At 41.9% G+C, this 18,830-nt stretch overlaps 1 protein-coding gene across 3 annotated transcripts in view; it reads left to right on the forward strand.

Moving 5' to 3' along the window:
* STXBP3 (syntaxin binding protein 3) overlaps positions 1 to 18,830 on the forward strand; it is a 202,164-nt gene that overhangs the window by 140,302 nt on the left and 43,032 nt on the right. For all 3 annotated transcript variants that reach the window (XM_073592934.1, XM_073592932.1, XM_073592933.1), the window contains exons 15-16: positions 3,033 to 3,139; positions 14,585 to 14,677. In XM_073592934.1, coding sequence (XP_073449035.1) covers positions 3,033 to 3,139; positions 14,585 to 14,677 — 200 coding nt within the window. The remainder of the gene's footprint in view (positions 1 to 3,032; positions 3,140 to 14,584; positions 14,678 to 18,830) is intronic.

Consider the following 18,830-nt stretch of genomic DNA (forward strand, 5'->3'; position numbering starts at 1 on the left):
TCTACCACAACAATATAAACCAAACAAAAAACATATTAATATGAATTGAATAAACACAAAAATTATGGACAGAGTTCTCAATAGCGGGTGAGTAAAAGTGTTATTGGGTATGCTCCACCAAGGCTCCTGAAATTCTTTAGCAATTTTATTAGAGCTAATGAGGTTTCCCTTTACCAGTTCTTGTAATTCTAACATGCCAGAGGCTGTTCACCTTGGAGACCTGCTGCGGATATGGGTACGGCCCGGCGCGAGATTTACACCCTCTCCCCCGGATTTTCAAGGATTTTTAACAGCTATATGGGCCACTGACGTTTACCAAATCCTTTTCCAGTCATGGTCTAAAAGTTATATTATCTAATAACTGTTTCATGGGGATATTTTAGAGGCTGGCGACGAGAGATGTAACCAGTTTCAACTTCATATTTTATATGAGCCATTGCAAAGCATCCAGTACCTTAAATCGTAATGATATTTTTTGTTGTTTGATTTATGGGTCAGTTCTAGTAGTTAGAACCGACCCAAGTGGGGGTATATGTTGTATATGTTGTAATATGTTTACCGATTTATGTGGGACATTGTTGTGTGTATGTACACATGCAGTCAATGTTGACCAGGCCAGAATGACAATGGTTGATTTGTCCAACTGAATTTTAACAGCTGAAGACTCTTTGATGTGTTAATCTTATGCAAGTCTATTTGAACATCTCAAAGGGTATTCAGGTGGTATCTGTTAATCTAATCTAATTACATATATCTAAAGGGGACTTGTTGATGTTGATATGCGGGAGTGCAAATTGGGGTGGTTCACGGCTGTTCACGGCTGGGGGTTGTTGTCTGTTTGATAGACTAAAGCTTATCAAAGTCCTAAATTGAAACGGCCAATCAAATTGCTCAGCCATTCAATGCCTGGTGAATATAACACGGCATTCAGTCTATAGTTAAGTGAGGCTTGTCTGTGTATGGCTGGGAACACACAGGCCTAGGAATATGGGTCTCTGAATTATATACTCTGTCGGATTTATTTGTCATCTGTGGACTTTGAACTTTGTTCTGTGTTGGAAGTCAATAAAGTGCATCTCTCTGGAAGAATTGGGTTGCTGCGGAGGAGTACTTACATCATCATCATCATTATAATACCTAAATATTAATTATCATACCCACTCTACATCATATCACCCAGTATATATTAATATACCCGATCACTACAAAATATTGCAACAATCTCCATTTTATTCTCCAGATTCTCTGCTAAAAAATATATATATATATATATATATATATATATATATATATATATATATATAATGTTTGGGGGTTCTAAGTAATTTTCTAGCAAAAAATGCGGATTTTAACTTGTAAACGCCAAATTTCAAAAATAGGCTTAGTCATGAAAGGGTTAAGATGTATGGGAGTGCCACTCTGAATTAATGGAACCCCTGCGCATCTGCTAAATATCAGCACGATTTGTGTGGGTGCTTGCAGGTGCAGAAATGTATGCAATTTATGCCGCAGTTGCATATATGTGAACCCTGCCTAAATGTTTTGGAATGCTATCAGAATAGGATAAATGTGTGTTTTTTGTTTTTTTTTTTTCATTTCGGATAGAATAAGGAAAGATTAAAACCCCTACCAGTTAAATTTTGTTCTGTTTCTGTTCTTTGGGAAACTTTCTCTGCACTTCATGTGAAGTAGATGAAATCCCCCGAAAAAGTCCTCTTAGACTTGTCCCTGGGACAAGTGTCTCCATTTTGAACATTTTCCCCTATTACTTTTTGTACAAATGATTCTAAAATTTTGCATGTCCACTTTTTCTTGGTGACAGCGGTTACCAGGACAAAGAGGATGTGAATCCCCCCAAAGAAGATACAGTATAAAAAAAAAAAAACCTTAGGACCCCTTTCACACTGGGGGGCTTTGCGGGCCCTATAACGCTAAAAATTGCACCTTGAAAGAGCCGCTGCTGTCTGTCCAATGTGAAAGCCCCGAGGGCTTTCACACTGGAGCGGTGCGCTGGCAGGATGCTAAAAAAAAGTCCTGCTAGCAGCATCTTTGTAACGGTGAAGGAGCAGTGTTTACACCGCTCCTGCCCATTGAAATCAATGGGGCAGCGCGGGGCTATACCGCGGCTATACCGCTGGCATAGTGCTAACAATAGGGGCTCTTTACCGCCGACGCACCCACCACCCCAGTGTGAAAGGGGCCTAAGAGAATGTCTAACCCTTCCACAGTCTATCCAAACTTGCAAAAAAGTTTTGCTTTCCCTTTTTAAATATCTGGTAGTTTTCCGGGGTTTTATTTTATGCATTATTTTATCTGATGTTTTAGCAATTCTTCACATTGAGAACTTCCAGTGACCAGTATGAGAGAGTGAGAGTGATAACACCAAATTTAACACGACTGCTCCCCATTCACACCTGAGACCTTGTAACACTAACGAGTCGCATGACATCGGGGAGGGAAAATGGCTAATTGGGCCCAATTTGGACATTTTCACTTAGGGGTGTACTCACTTTTGTTACCAGCGGTTTAGACATTAATGGCTGTGTGTTGAGTTATTTTGAGGGGACAGCAAATGTACACTGTTATACAAACTGTTCACTCACTACTTTACATTGTAGCAAAGTGTCATTTCTTCAGTGTCACATGAAAAGATATAATAAAATATTTACAAAAATGTGAGGGGTGTACTCAGTTTTGTTCGATACTGTGTGTGTGTATATATGTGTTATATATATATATATGTATGTATGTATGTATATGTATATATATATATATATATATATATATATATATATATATATATATATGTGTATATATATATATATATGTGTGTGTATATGTATATGTGTATATATATATATATATATATATATATATATATATATATATATATATAATATATATTATACCTGAGGAAGTATTTGAGCAGTGTTTTGTCTATTTAGTTTGATGTTAAAATGGTTCTAAACGCAAAAGGTTTTTTATATTAATGCATGTGTTTAAGGTTACCTTTTGTTTACTTTTATCCCAAGGGACAACGCAGGAGAACTTAGACCGGCTTATACAACATGCTAAGATAGAAAGCGATGGAGAGGTGTTGAAAAACTGGAAATATATTGGTGTTCCAATTGTCCAAAAGGTAAGGAATGACCACTATAAAGGCAGATCATTGCCAGATCTAGCAAATAACGATGCAATCAAAATTTAATTGAATGTGTCTATGGGCATGTTGTAATCTTTACAGACACAAGGTGCAGCTGATTTTATGTTAAGCTTCCATCACCTAGTGCCCGGTACACACGATCAGAAAATCATACAAAAAATACCGCTTTCAATTTGATCATCCGATAATCGGATCGTTGGTACAGCGCTTTCGAGAGGCGATCAGCACAGTTCATCTGATATTTGATCGGACATGCACGAAAATATTTATCGCGCGATTTTTGTTTAATCCGTACAGCGGTTGTTCGAAAATGCAGTACAATACATGACATCCCTTCCGAATTTTTATTCTGTCGTACAAGAATTTTCGTGACTTTAGTAAACTGATGATCATTCGTCCGATAATCTCATCGTGTGTACCTAGGGGGCTTAGGTTGTATTTTTCCAGCCAGTCACTAGGCTTCCCCTGATATAAGAGAAGCACCACAAGTGTCTAAATGCTTAATATGAATACTTAGCTGGTATGATCATGCACGTTTATGTTAGTCATTATAAAGTGTAATTTGTCTATGAGCACTGTCTTCAATCTGTGACACCTGAACCCAACAAGGCAACAGTCTGCATGTTTTATCCTATTGTAAGTGCCGGTTCACACTAGACGCGGCACGACTTGCAGGTCGCCTCACCGAGGCGACCTGCACACGACTGCCGGGGCGACTTGCAAGACGACTTCTGTATAGAAGTCTATGCAAGTCGCCCCCAAAGTAGTACAGGAACCTTTCTTCTAAGTCGGAGCGACTTGCGTCGCTCCGATTAGAACAGTTCCATTGTACAGAACGGGAGGCGACTTGTCAGGCGGCTAGGTCGCCTGACAAGTCGCCCCCGTGTGAACCGGCCCTAACTGTCCCCTCCTAATCCATCAATTAACAGACTGACACTGAGCTGGACGGCAGAAGAAGCATACATGTATTGTCAAAAACAAATCTGTTATTCGTCACTTTTTTTTTTTTTTTTGTTTGTTTTCTTGCCCCCTGTTTGTAACACCTTCATCTAACCTTTCTAATCTTTTCTTTCTTTATTTCTTTAAGACTGTCTGTGCTGGGGATTCAGGTCAGTTAAAAATCAAATGCTGCTTTAATGATACTGTAGGCTGCAATCAACTTTACAGTTACCAGTTGTATATCATTGTGTGTGCACACATGTCAACTGCCTGTAGACTGATTAGAGCATGTAGGCATGCACAAGGTTCTGTGATTAGCGAAATGCCAAATTACAGTGAACAATCTGTTCTATGCAAAAGGGATGGAGCATTCAACTCAAATGTGTGAGGTGAGTGTGCCCCAATTTCCCCAGTCTGTTTTCCTGCACTCTGCACTCTGCCTGGGTTAGGTAACGTTTCAAGAAGATTGTCCCACACTTGGCAGTAGGACAGGAGTAGGAATTGATCTATGAAGGACTAGAAGTATGGTGAATTCTGTTCCACTACTCTACTCTATTTTAAGTATTGTATTTATTGGCATATAACACTCACTTTTTCACCATGAAAATCCGGTGCAAATAGCGTGTGTGTGTTATACGCCAATACTTCAATTTTAGCTGCCCCGGAGTGGACGGGGAGGGGGGCGGGACGAGCGCCGTCAAATTACATACAGTGAGAATCTCCTGTTTACTTGCCCGCCTCTGTAATAGGAAGTCCCGTCTCCTGTTCTGCCTATCATAGGAGATTCTCACTGTATATAATCTGCCCCCCCCTCCCCTTTAGGCTGCAGATGGGCATCGATCAGGCTGCACTGATGGCAATGGTGAGGCTGCTGCATTGATGGCACTTGTGAGGCTGCAGATGGGCATTGATCAGGCTTCATTAATGACAGTGGTAAGGCTGCAGATGGGCACTGACCCTTATTTTGCTTCAAAGTTCCTTATTTAAAATTTAAGTTTTTTTCCTGAAACTTCCCTCTTAAATTGAATGTGCGCGTTATACGCCGATTAAATACGGTAACCTGTCTCTCTTTTTTCCATACCCATATTGCAACATCCTTTTATCCTTTAAGTTCCATTTGGGCCTTTTAGGTGTACATTTTTAATGCTAAACCATACATTAGATGCATAATCAAAGGATCAAAGCTAACTCCACCTTTCTTAGTATGTATCATCTTACACCCATATAGGTGTAACCTGAAACATGCTTAGTGTGCACAGCCCTCCACCCTCAAACTAACGCCCCCCCCCCCCCCACCTGCAGATTCTAGGGTTTCTTATCCCCACAGGTTCCCATCAGATTTGAAATAAATGCGGCTGTGCATGGCTTTGCCCACACAGTGATGCCGTTCATTCAAAGGAATCTGTATGCCACTGTGGCAGAGCGACTATAGTCATCAATGGAGCACAAGTGCTGGGATGGTACTGCATTTGTAGTCTCAAATGCAAAAAAATGCACATTTTTTTACTTTTGCAAAATGGGTGGATTGATTATTTTTGCTCTCCATTAATGTTAGAGGTGGATTTAGTGTACTTTTATTTTTGTTTTTGTTTTGGTTTTGTTTTTTTTTATTATAGGTAATGCCCACACGCACCAACTACAAATTTATTTTACTGGTGTAGAAAAAAATGGCCAACCTGTCCAAACACTTCCTTTTGATTATTTTTTTAATTTATTTTTTTATACCTGAACTTTTACTATTTTGTGTTTCTTACCGTCTAATGTTTACATCAGAGCGAAAAAGTCCAACAGTATTTCCTCAAAGCCCATCTAGGTTTTTCACATACTCAAATTCTATAGCCCTACCTAGCCCTTAAAGCACTTTTGTGTGTAACTAGTAACTACTTGAAAGCTTTATACCAGGGATATGCAATTAGCGGACCTCCAGCTGTTGCAGAACTACAAGTCCCATGAGGCATAGCAAGACTCTGACAGCCACAAGCATGACACTCAGAGGAATGATGGGAGTTGTAGTTTTGCAACAGCTGGAGGTCCGCTAATTGCATATGCCTGCTTTATACTATGCCCTCTTGTTTATTACTATTTTATACACCCATAATACAGAGCTTAATTTACTGGTGTTGACTAACGCATGAAAGCTCACTGACAGACCTTTACATAAGACTATAAAAACGATTATGTGCAACTAAATATATGTATAGTTTTTAATTACATAAAGAAAATAAAGCTGCTGTCACAAGACATAGTGTTTCAAGCTACAAACAAATCCTCAGTGTAGGAAGAACAGCGCTTCTAATTATAGTAATCTAACCAATGTGCACCATTTATACAATCCACCTGATCCTATATTGAGGATTTATTTGGATCATGAACTTATACTAGAAGTGTTCCTTGGCGAGTAGAATAATAACTGTGATCAGTGGCTGACAAGCCACTGTTTGCATCTATTCGTTCAAAAAGTAACTGTTCTCCCCTGTAGGACAGAGGAAGACTGAGGGCTCCCTGTCCTTAATCTCTTCCTCTAATTCTAAAGTGAAACATCAGGGGTCTGTTTAGACCCCTAATATTCTCCAAAGTCCCCTGTACAATGCTGTAAATAAAATATAAAAAAAATGTTTTGAGCTATATAGCCAGGTAGTACAGCCACTGTACAGCTGTGATGCGTTGTGCTGCTGTATAGTGACATGGGATTCTGTACAGCACACTGTGATACAATGCAGCACATCTGCATTGTATCACAGATTTGTTGCAGTGTGAACTGGACACAGAAAACAGCTGTTTTCTGTGTGTCCTTGTGGTGACAGGTGTTTTGCAATGCAGTAAAATGTCGGTCCTGAAAGCTGTAAGTGAAAAATAAAGTCCAGATTTTAGTGCAAGTTGCCTTTTTAGAGTTTCATGTACCCCCCCCCCCCCCACTATTTTGCCAAAGGCACAATTTAAAATTTACTTTATTCACCTCGATTTACAGTTTTATATTTTAGAATTAGTAGGATTTTTTTTAAGTTGTGTTTGTGTCTGCTACTAATGATTTTAGTGCAACTTTTTCATACTGATAAACATTTGCTCAACTCTCACAAGACCTATAGAATCAGTAGCACTGTGTTTTTATCCCACCGGACATTTGCTTTCAGAAAATGTATGGTTTGGGGGATCTGTAACAAACTCAGAAAGCTGTAAGGGGAACACGTGTACCTGGAAAGATTCATCTGTAGTAAATGTTGGGTTAATGTCAGATTCATTGCGTTAACAAATAGGCTCCCTAAAATTTGTCAAGCCAAAAAAACGTTTTTTCTTTTTTTGGAGGGGGGGGGGGGGGGGTGCTATAGTGCAGGGAGGGGTTAGAAACCCTGACTGTTTTTTATTGGTATCCAGGGCCCCATTAGAGATTCCCCTCGCCTTTTTTCCAGGTGATGACCATTTTATCAGACAAAAAGTGTGGAAAGTCTACAACAGGGGGACAAACCAAAAAAAAAAAAATCTGACTGCGGTTTTTGGCCTATACCTACTTTTTATTTAAGAAAAAGCAAAAATAAAGAAAAAATTTGGCTGAAAATACATTGACCCTCCTACCCCAACCCTAAAACATTGCTTCTTACGTTACACAAAAAATGCCCTACCCTATGGATAACTTATCCCCTGGAATGCCATACTTGCCTTATTGGGTGCCAGAGCTGTCATTGCTGAAAGCATTCAGTCCTGTGCTGACAGCTAATAGTTCACAAATTCATTCCCACCACTTAAATGCAGATGTATTAAATGATCCTTGAAGGTAGAGCTGCATGATTCTGGCTAAAATGAGAATCGCAATTTTTTTTGTTTAGAATAAAGATCACGATTCTCTCATGGCATAACCTCATGTTTCAAATTATATAAAAAAAAATTGGACTAACTTTTACTGTTTGTATTTTTTTAAAAATTTATTAAAGTGTATTTTTCCCCAAAAAATTGCGTTTGAAAGACCGCTGCGTAAATACAGTGTGACATAAAATATTGCGACGACCTCTATTTTATTCTCTAGGGTCTCTGCTAAAAATGACAATGTTGTGATAAACTTGGCTGCCTGTTTTTTTTGTTTTTTTTGACAAATGTCAGCTGCACTGAATTGAGGGAATGCTGTATTAAGATCGTGAGGCGGGTTGAATCGAGATCGCATTTTTTTTTTTTTTTAAGGATTAATCATGCAGCTCTACTTGAAATACTTACTCATTCTGGAGGAATGCTTCTTCGTGGGTATTTCATGGTGGACAATGTGGAAAAAAGCCTGGGTGTTGAGTCGTACAAGAATTCATGAATTTTCCCAATAGTCCTCCCATTTCAAATTTGGTCATGTTATTGGTCACTGTAAAATTTTATAGCAGTGCTTTCTCCAACACAGGTAAGTGCTTCATGCGGTTTATAATACTGAAATTCAAAGGGTTAGTTCACCTTTACAGGAAAAAATTTAAGGGTGAATGAACACCAGACACCCTTCACCCCCCTGTTCCCCACTGAACTTGCCTTGGGGTTGCTGAGCTGTCGGGATGTCCAGAATGGACCAGATTGACTGTGATGGTGCTGACCAGTCAAAGTTGATCTGGTCTGTCCCAGAAGCTCTGCATGGAGAAGAGTGGGGATTTCAAATCCCCAGACTGCTAGACAGGCTGCGGGGATTCTGACAGCTCAGCAACCCCCAAGTACAGTGGAGACTTGGAGGATGGGGAGGGAGTCCATTGATCAACTCTTCATTTTTTTTCTATCAAGCTGAATTAACATCTTAAGGAAGGGATGGGGACTTTATTTCATATTATTATGTATGCAGTAATTTTTAGTTTTGGTTGTTTCCATACCGTACAGGTATACTTAATTTGGATGCCAAGGCTATAAACCTAAGGATTTACAGAAATATATAGTCATGGCATGCACTTTCATTTACCAATATCAGCAATGTGTAATTGCAATACAAACCATAGTTATTTTTTAAATTCAAAGACTACATATCCCATGGTACCTTGATGCCTGCTAGCAGTGATTCCTTGTACTTACTCCGCCTCTCAGCACCTCCGTAGTTCAGAATGTACTCTGTGAATTCTGTGACACAGCAGTTCCTATCAACAGGGCATAGTGAGTACGTATCACAGAATTCAAGGAAGTAAATATGTGAGGATCTTCCCCAAGTAGGGTTACAAACTTCGAGATTATTCAGATTAAAGGAGTAGGCTAGAAATAATTGAAATATGTGGAGATGAATATATGATTTAACATTTTGACCACAGATGCACTTTGTGACTGTTTTCAACATGAAGGAGCAGTGTTTTGGTTAGCCACACTGACGACTATTCTGATTTCAGCTCAAGTTTGGGAAAAATCTCTAGGTTTAAGACAATTAATACAGTGTTAAACCATCAACATCTTAACTATTTTTATTGAGCATACATTTATCATTTAAAATAAAACTTTCATGGCAGAATTATTTTAAAAGCATAGACTATAAATATCCCTGTTGCTTGTGCACCTTTTTCTACCACACTTTTTCCTTCCACTCAACTCTTCATTAATATGCTTGGATACAGCACTCTGAACAGCAAGCTTCTTTAGCAATGTCCTTTTGTGACTGTCTTTTGGACAACTGTCAAGTCATGATTGTGTAACCTACTGAACCAGACTGAGAGATCATTTAAAGGCTCCGCAAACCTTTTACAGGTGTTTTGAGTTAGTTAGCTGATTGGAGTGTGACCCCATGAGTCTACAATATTGAACTTTTTCACAATATTCTATTTTTCTGAGATATTGAATGTTGGGTTTTTGCTAGCTGTAAGCCATAAAGGCATCGCAATTAAAAGAAAGAAATGCTTGAAATATTTCACTCTGTGTGTAATCAATCTATATAATAAGAGTTTCACTTTTTTGAGTTAATTACTGAAATAAATTAACTTTTTGGTATTCCAATTTTTGGAGATGCACCTGTAGTTTGTTTATAATACAGCTTGTTAGAGATGTGACAACCTCCTTTTTATTTGATTGTGAGCTATCTGTGTGTTCTGGCTGGCTTCTGCTGTGACAGCCTGGCCCTGTTTAGCTAGAACTGCCATAGTAATTTTCATATCACTCCTCCTCTCAAACCATGGGCTATATTGAAAATAGGATCTTTGTACTCCCTGTAAAAATATTTCTGTCCATTGAGGGACAAGGCTCAGTCCCCTCATATGCCATTTTCTCTTTGAACTGTTTATAGCCTCCATGGGGCTAGTCTAGAGCTGCCCGATTAATCGTTAAAAAAATTGCGATCTCGATTCAACCCCCCTCACGATCTTAATCCATCATTTCCACGATTCATGTAAGTGCAGAGTCTGCATGGCACACTAGCTCATTATGAAATACTTACCTTAGAACGATGCCCTGCAGCGCCGCACGCATTCTGCTCCCACGGCCGACATTGTTCCCGGAGTTACTTCCGGGTTCGCGGTTCTGGTACTGTGATTGGCCGGAGCCGCGATTATATCACTCCCACGGGTGCCGCCAGTCACGACACTGCTCCTGAAGAGACGGCAGGAGCGGGCCGTTTATTGCATGCACTGATGAAAGCAGAGTATATAGTAAATATCTCCTAAATGTTGCAAGTTTAGGAGATATTTACAGTACCTACAGGTAAGCCTATAGTAAGGCTATAGTATAGTAAAATTTAAAGAGGAAGACTTTACTTCCTCTTTTTAACGTTTCTTGGCTGTCGCTTGGCAATTCGAAGTTTCAGCTCCCATAAATTTTCTATAGGATTAAGGTCTGGTGACTGGCTGGAAAAGAACTTTCTTCCCTCAGCCAGAACATTGAAGATGGGTTGTGGATGGGCCTTCCAGTATGATAATGACCCAAAACATACCTCCAAGTCAACAAAGGAGTGGCTCAAGAAGAAGCAGAGTAAGGTCATTGTGACAGACCTAGCCGGGAAAGAGACTTTTGGAGGGGACTGTATGCTAGCCTCTTGACGATCGATCGGGGTCCCTTGCATTTGGGGGAACGGTGCTCTTTGTGAGCTGTATGTCTGGGGACCCTGGATTTGCCATATTGGAATAGTGGCTGATTCATAATGCTGGGACAGATACTGTTAGGAGATGCTGATGTAAATTCCAACACCTGTCTGTCTATTGTCTGCTAAAAATGTGTATTGTAAATAAGTCTACTATGGGATCTAAGAGTCATTAGATCCCCATTGTTATTTGTGTTAATTAACTCTGCTATTGTGTGAAGAAGAGCCTATATTGATTGTGATAATGTTGATTGGACTTTCTGAACTACAAGACGGCCAGTCTGGCCTAACGGTCATGTCTGAGTCATCTAGGCTGTCTAAAGGGATTAGTTAATTAGCTCATGTTAGGTTAATTAGGTTACAGTTGTATTGTTAGAGTAATATGAGCAGGAGGTCTGCACTTCCACTTTGAGTGTATAAATGCATTTATTCCTGGTTGAACTTACATACAGCCTGCCTGGTGTTTGTTCTGAGCTATCACAACTGGGTTAGAACGGCACATAGCTGTAATTCTAATCCTGGAGCATTGGATGACCGAACCATCAGACGTTGCAATCTGATTCTATAGCTGCAGGGGAGTGTCGGGAGAGTGGAACCGAGTGAGCAAGGGGCTCGTTACAGTCATGGAGTGGCCTAGCCAGTCTCCAGACCTTAATCCTATAGAAAATTTATGGAGGGAGCTGAATCTTCCAAATTGTCAAGCAACAGCCAAGAAACCTTAAGGATTTAGAGAAGATCTGTAAAGAAGAGTGGACTTAGAATCACTCCTGAGATGTGTGCAAACTTAGTCACCAACTACTAGAAACGTCTTTTCTTTATCGTACATCACGGGACACAGAGCACCATAGTAATAACTATATGGGTTATAGGCCACCTTTAGGTGAATGGATACTGGTATAACCAAAAAGGAAACAGGAAGTGCCCCTCCCATACTGGGAGTATCTGTTTTTTCACCAGTGTCTAAGGTGTTGGTCACGGTTGATGAAGTACTAAGAGAGCTCCGCTAAGTAATCTCTGACGGGATCAAGGAGCTGTACAAACAGATCCATCTAAAATCCTTGAAAGCCAAACGATGGTACCTGGGCCTCGTGGAAGAAGAAACAAGGTTTTTGCCTGTAATGCTTCTCTTTTGAGAGCTGGACCCTGGGATCCAGGCACCTTGGTCATGTTAATACAGCCAAAGAGTTTTCCGGCAGTGGTGTTGTACAGGTCCAAGGGAGTGGACCTGTGAAAGGGGACATGGTCCTTGAAGGTCTGGCATGACACGGCCCGCCGCTATGGGTGAAGGCTGGATCTGTCTGTGATCATTTCCAGCAGGCCTGCAGCAGGGATCGGGTAAGTCAGAAAGACAGGGAATGTGCATGGGTGTCCGTAGAACTTTTTTCAGGGTGGGCATCATTTTAAGGTCACTCATGCTCCACCCCCTTTCAACGATGTAATGAATGGGAGGGGCTTAGTCATCACAAAAAGTGCAGGCATGCAAAGGCTTGAGAAACCAGATGCAAAAGCTTCATAGAAGGTTCAAGCTGCTATTGTCTGATTAGGCATTTCTAATTTGCACTGGAAACATATATGTGTTTATATAAGAGATAATTCATCTTCACTTTATATTGGAAGTTACTCAGGCATACTATGCCCATATAAATAGCCTAGAGAATGTAGATCTTTTTATATAGCAATACATGTTGTGGGTGCCCATATTTTGATCTTGATGAAAACATCTATACTGTATGAGTATTGGAGCCAGTGTACTGTATAACCCCATGGAGAATCAAGCTCATAACCTAGAAACCTGGCTGGTGAAGGGTTAAGGGAATCCCTGTGTCCTGGAGCAAACAGTGGTTGACCTTATGCAAAGCTTAAGTGAGCTGAGATAACAAGTGGATAGATAAGAGTTGCAGAGTCTGGAAATGCATACACAGTCACTCCATTTAGAATCTGTGTAAACACTAGATGTGCCTAAGAAGTCATCTCCAGCTTACCAGACCCACTCCTTGTTCTTCTATTGCCAGTCCACAGCCACTTCCCATTTCCTCTACATGTGTACATTCTGCTTCTCCCGTACACTTACTCTCCTGATGCCGCCCAGTTTCAAAAAGCCCACGTTTCCATCATCTAGAGGCAGGAGACGTGGCCGCGGCTGATACTTGAAGGCTGGCCACACCCTCTTCCCTTATTCCTGCCCAATCACTGCCTTTCTCCTCACAGAAGGCGCCGTTACATAGCAGAGAGTGCCCAATAGTTAAGCTGCGGGGTGGAGGGAGGGATCTGTGCTGTGCCCACATGATTGATGTTTTTACAGACAATGATCCTGCCCGGCCAAACAGCCTAATTTAGAGGGGAACATACAGTGGGGCAAGGGATAACCTGAGCATCACCACTCCACTTGTGGGCAGCGCCGGCGGGATCTACATCTTCTCGACTCTCTCTACACAGTGGGCAGGGACCGCCCTGTCAGATCTCCGCTCTCCCCTATGGGGGATCGGAGGAACACGGACCGTCTGTCCGTGTTCCTCCGATCCGCTCTGCAGACGGATAGAAAAATAGGATTTTCTTCCGTCCGCAGAATTGGACGAGAGCGGAGGCGGACAACATCGGGTGTCAGCGGATGTACATCCGCTGACACCCGCTATCCCATAGGGATGCATGTATGTCCGTATTTCATCCAAAAACGGATGGATGAAATACGGACATACGGTCCGCACGTGTGAAAGGGGCCTTACTCTATTCAAAACTAAAACATTGGCTATACAAATTTACTTTTTTTTTTTTTTTTTGGTTCACTTTGGTGTTTTATTTTTGCACACCACACCCCGGATTAAATAAAAAAAATATATATACTAATCTAATCCTGTCAATTAAATCTAAATATGCTTTTTTAATTACCCTTCTTTCTCCTGGTGGCATACTGCTATAAAGCTTAAAAATCCAGATTTAAATTTGAAGGCTGCGATTGCTGATGACCTTCTGATAATGCTAATAAGCTGGCCATCTCTGGCCCTACTACCTTTTTGACTTGCTAACCTAGAAGCATGCAGCAAGTGAAGTCATTGTAAATTCAAACCTCCTCATTTCCATACTTGTTTTTGGTTAGTAACTCAGAAGTCCTTGAAGCAGTAGGTTCAGAATCCTAGCCAGGCAACAGATAGAGGCTAACTGGCATTCCCAATTTCCACTCAGTAAGGGCCCTTCTACAACACTGCATCGTGGTAACTATGTTGATAACCCAGTGCACCTGCATGACAACATACCACATTTCATCATAACGTATTACTAGTGCTGGCAAAAATACAGTTTTTTTTTTTTTTTTTTTTTTTAATTGCAATGTGTTAGGCAGCCCAGTCAAATAAATGGGCTGCCTTAATGCAACCCATGGTAAAGTGTGTATGGTAAAGTCACCGTAAGGAGCCATGCTGGTGTGAAAAACTAAAGGTTCTTTTTAGCGCACTTTATTCTGATGTGTCATGAACTTTTTTTTCTAGTCCTTGCATCGTAAACCAGCCAGGAGGGACCGATCAAGAGAAGAAACATTCCAGCTGTCCAGATGGACACCAATCATAAAAGATGTTCTAGAGGTGAGATTGATTCCTTTGATTTGTCAGCTTTTTCCATTCATCCAGGGACAGGCAAGCAAATAAATTGTTTGTAAGAAACATGTGGGAAAGAGATTCTCATGAGCTGTTTGGGCTGAGTCATTTATTCCCAAAATGCAGTCCTGTGCCATGCAAATTAAGGATGCTTTACCTGCTGAGTTTATGGAGCCAGTAAGCATAATATAATAGTTGGTGTGTATTAAGGAGCTAGGTATGCATCACAGACATTTGTCCTGAGAAATAATAGTTTTTCTTTATCGTACATCATGAGACACAGAGCAGCCATAATAATGACTGTGGGTTTATACGCCACCTATAGGTGAATGGACACTGGCAGATAGTCAAACAGGAAGTCCTCCCCTATATAACTCCTTTTGCACAGGAAGTACCTCAGTTTTTTTTCACCAGTGTCTGTAAGGTGGCGGTCACTGATGTGATACAGGTGCTCTTGGAGCATACTTGGAGGTTTGAATGGTTCTATTTCAAATCATGGACTTAATTCGGATCCATTCTAAAAAGCAGTCAGCAAAAATGGATGGTACCCGAGCCTCATTGGAACGACAGACGATTCCTAGAGGTTTGCCTGTAAATGCAGCCTTACGGCGCTAGACCCTGCGTAATGGAACCCTGTGCAGCGTTTGTTCTGACCAAAGTGCTTTCCTGCAGGGTGCTATACAGGTTCAGGGGAGTGGACCCCAAATTAAGGGTCTTTTATGACAAAGCCTGTCGTGATGGGTAAAGATTGGACTCCTGTTATGCTCAGAGTCCTGCAGCAGGAATGGTAAGTCTGCATTTTTTTGCAGTTTCTTTAAAAAAAAATAGAGATCTGACTGTCTGGTCTTCTCTCAGTAGCCCCTAGGGGCCGTGTGCTGTTTAAAACACGCTCTGTGTACTTATTAGGAGTATGGGCTTCTGTTTCTCCTCCAGCCACTAGAGGGCACAGGGTCTTATTTCTATACAGGCAGGTGGGGATGGCCAGGTTTGCTATGTGGGTGGCGGTTCAACAGGGCCTCTTGAGGCATAACAGCAGCCCATGGATATAAATGACGTGTGAGTACTTGCTATGGGAGAACTGTGTGGCCAGACAAGTCCTGATTATATACTGCATACTTACTGCTTAATCCGGGGGGCCTGGTCAACTGAGTCGATACACCCCTGTATGGGTAGCAGTGCACTTTAAAGTGTTGTGTCGCCAGAATAATGTGCATTTGGTGCAAAGCTAGTATGGGGCCTGTTGCAGTTGAACAGGTGTAAACTGGCTTAAGCTCACATGGCTCACGTTTGCTAATGGGTCATGTTTTGTGTATACCTCTAAAGTGCCTCCTATTGAGGACGCACTTACCTGTTAACTTGAGGATTGGAACATTGATCCAGATATCGCCCTTATATTGAATGCCCCACTTAAGCTGGAAGAGCTCTTCATGGCAGTATCACAGATGGCCAATAGCAAAGCTCCGGGAACCAGTGGCTTACCGATTTGAGACGTATAAAAGGTACAGCGAGACACTTTTACCAACTCTACTACGGACATTGAACGAGGCCCTGAAAAGCGGTCAATTGGCAATGACCATGGGGGAGGCTGTTGTGGTGGTACTTCCTAAACCGGGCAAGATTTCTCTACAACCTGACTCGTATCGACCCATATCTTTGCCTACTTTGGATGTCAAGATATTGGTCCGAGTATTGGCAACCAGACTGGCAAAGGTTATATCTAGACTGGTGCGTACTGACCAATCCGGCTTTATCCCTGCACGATCTACAGCATTAAACATTAGGAGGCTCTTCCTTAAAAATCAAGTCCCGGTTGAGATCACGGGAAACAGGGCTGTATTATCCCTCAACGCTGCCAAAGCTTTTGACAGCGTGGAGTGGAAGTATCTGTGGGCAGTTTTGGGCAGATTTGGATTGGGTGAGGGATTTATTTCCTGGATAAGGCTCTTATACTCTGCTCCAACGGCGAGAATACACATAAACAACTCGCTGTTGGAGGCCTTCCCATTGTGCTGGGGCGCCATTGTCTCCCCTGCTTTTTTGTCCTGGCGTTGGAGCAAACTGGATATCGTAGGTTTCCGGCGGGGACAAAGGGAAGACAAATTATCACTATACGCAGATGATGCACTGTTGTTTCTGGGTGACAGTGGGGTTTCTCTGACAGCGGCAATGCAGCTCATAGAGCAATTTGGTGAATACTCAGGTTTTGCCATTAATTGGCACAAATCGGTTCTTCTGCTTCTAGACACAATACCCACGGCTTTGCCTGACTATGTGTCCTGGATACAAGTAGTCCAATCATTTAGGTATCTGGGATAGAGGTGGTGCAGGATCCTACAGACTACATTTCCTAAACGTCAAGCCATTACTGCAAAAATGTGTAGCCTGGTGTAAATTTAGGGCCCTTTCACACTGGGGCGGGGTTGGCGTCTGCGGTAAAGCGTCGCTATTGTAAGCGGCGCTTTATGTCGGTATGCGGCCGCTAGCAGGGGGGTAAAACCGCCCCCGCTAGCGGCCGAGAAAGGGTTAAAACCACCGCAAAGCGCCTCTGCAGAGGCGCTTTGCCGGCGGTATAGCCGCGCTGTCCCATTGATTTCAATGGGCAGGAGCGGTGAAGGAGCGGTATATACTCCGCTCCTTCACCGCTCCGAAGATGCTGCTAGCAGGACTTTTTTTTTTCCCGTCCTGCTAGCGCACCGCTCCAGTGTGAAAGCCCTCGGGGCTTTCACACTGGAATTAAAGCAGCGGCACTTTCGGGTCAATTTGCAGACGCTATTATTAGCGCAATAGCGCCTGCAAACCGCCCCAGTGTGAAAGGACCCTTAAATTGACATTAACCGTAACCGGTCGAGCCAACCTAACCAAGATGATCTGGGCCCCTCAACTGTGTGTGTGTATGTATGTATGTATGTATGTATGTGTGTGTATATATAGTATATATAATATATATATATATATATATATATATATATATATATATATATATATATATATATATATATATATATATATATATATATAAATATATTCCGTAATTCCCTTGTCTGGATTCCACAATATTGGTTCCAACGTATATAGATTCCCAATTTAAAGCGTTAATCTGGAAAAACAAGGTTCCCTGTATTAAGCCAACTACCCTGCAATACCCTTAAGATCAGGGTAGAGGCAAGATTAATGGCAGTTTCCCATGCTCAGACATACTTCCTTGCTGCACAGATGTAACACATTTTACAGAGTGGGACTTGCCTTCTGTATCAGACCCAGCTAGAGGTTTGTTAATCAAATCGCATACAATCTACCCTGCTCTATCACACATGGAGATGGGTTTCCCTAACATTCCGTCTTACTGCCCCACAGCCCAACTACTAAAAACACTATGGGAAAACATTAAACAAAGATTGGGAATAAACAGCTTTTTGTCCAGTATCCTTATATAGCAAAACAGATTCTACCGTCTTTCCCCGAAAGTAAGACATCCCCTGAAAATAAGACTTACTTCCAGTTTTGCCTCTGGCTGTAGTATAAGGCCTCCCCGATAATAAGGCCACCCTGGAATATAAGGCCCCCGAAGCTATCGTAAAGCGCCTGACTCCTCCGGACCGTAACGGCGGGCGCCGCCGCGCAGCTCACTGATTGGCCGCAGCGCAGCAGGAGCTGTTCAGGCAGTGCAAGGTCTCTAAATCAGAGAGCCTGCGCCACTGCCAGGACAAGCTGCCGCCTGCTGCTCACTCTGCCCTGACGGAGTCTGGCTGACTCGCAATTAGACAGTGAGTCTCACGCGGGGCAGGAGTCGGGCACATTGTGTGAAATCTGGCCGGCACAGACACACAGGGGTGACTGAGGTGGGGGGGGGGAAATGTCTGATGGGGGGGGGGGGAGACTAAATAATCCACTGTCCACTGGCACAGGGGTGGGGGAAGGGGCACTCACTTAAAATGACAGTGGATTTGAGGGGGGGAATCAAAATGGCACACGAGGATCAGAAGGGGGGAATCCAAAGTAGTAGTAACAAATTCTTGATACCGTAGGATTCACAGTTTGTCTGGTTATGCTGGTTTGTGATGACAACTACTACCGTACCGTATACAAGTAATAATTTCCTTTTTTTTGTTCAACAATAAATGTGTACTGTATTCTTCTTCAT

This window comes from Aquarana catesbeiana, linkage group LG07, assembly GCF_042186555.1.
Source record: "Aquarana catesbeiana isolate 2022-GZ linkage group LG07, ASM4218655v1, whole genome shotgun sequence".
In the NCBI taxonomy this organism is placed as follows: Eukaryota; Metazoa; Chordata; class Amphibia; order Anura; family Ranidae; genus Aquarana; species Aquarana catesbeiana.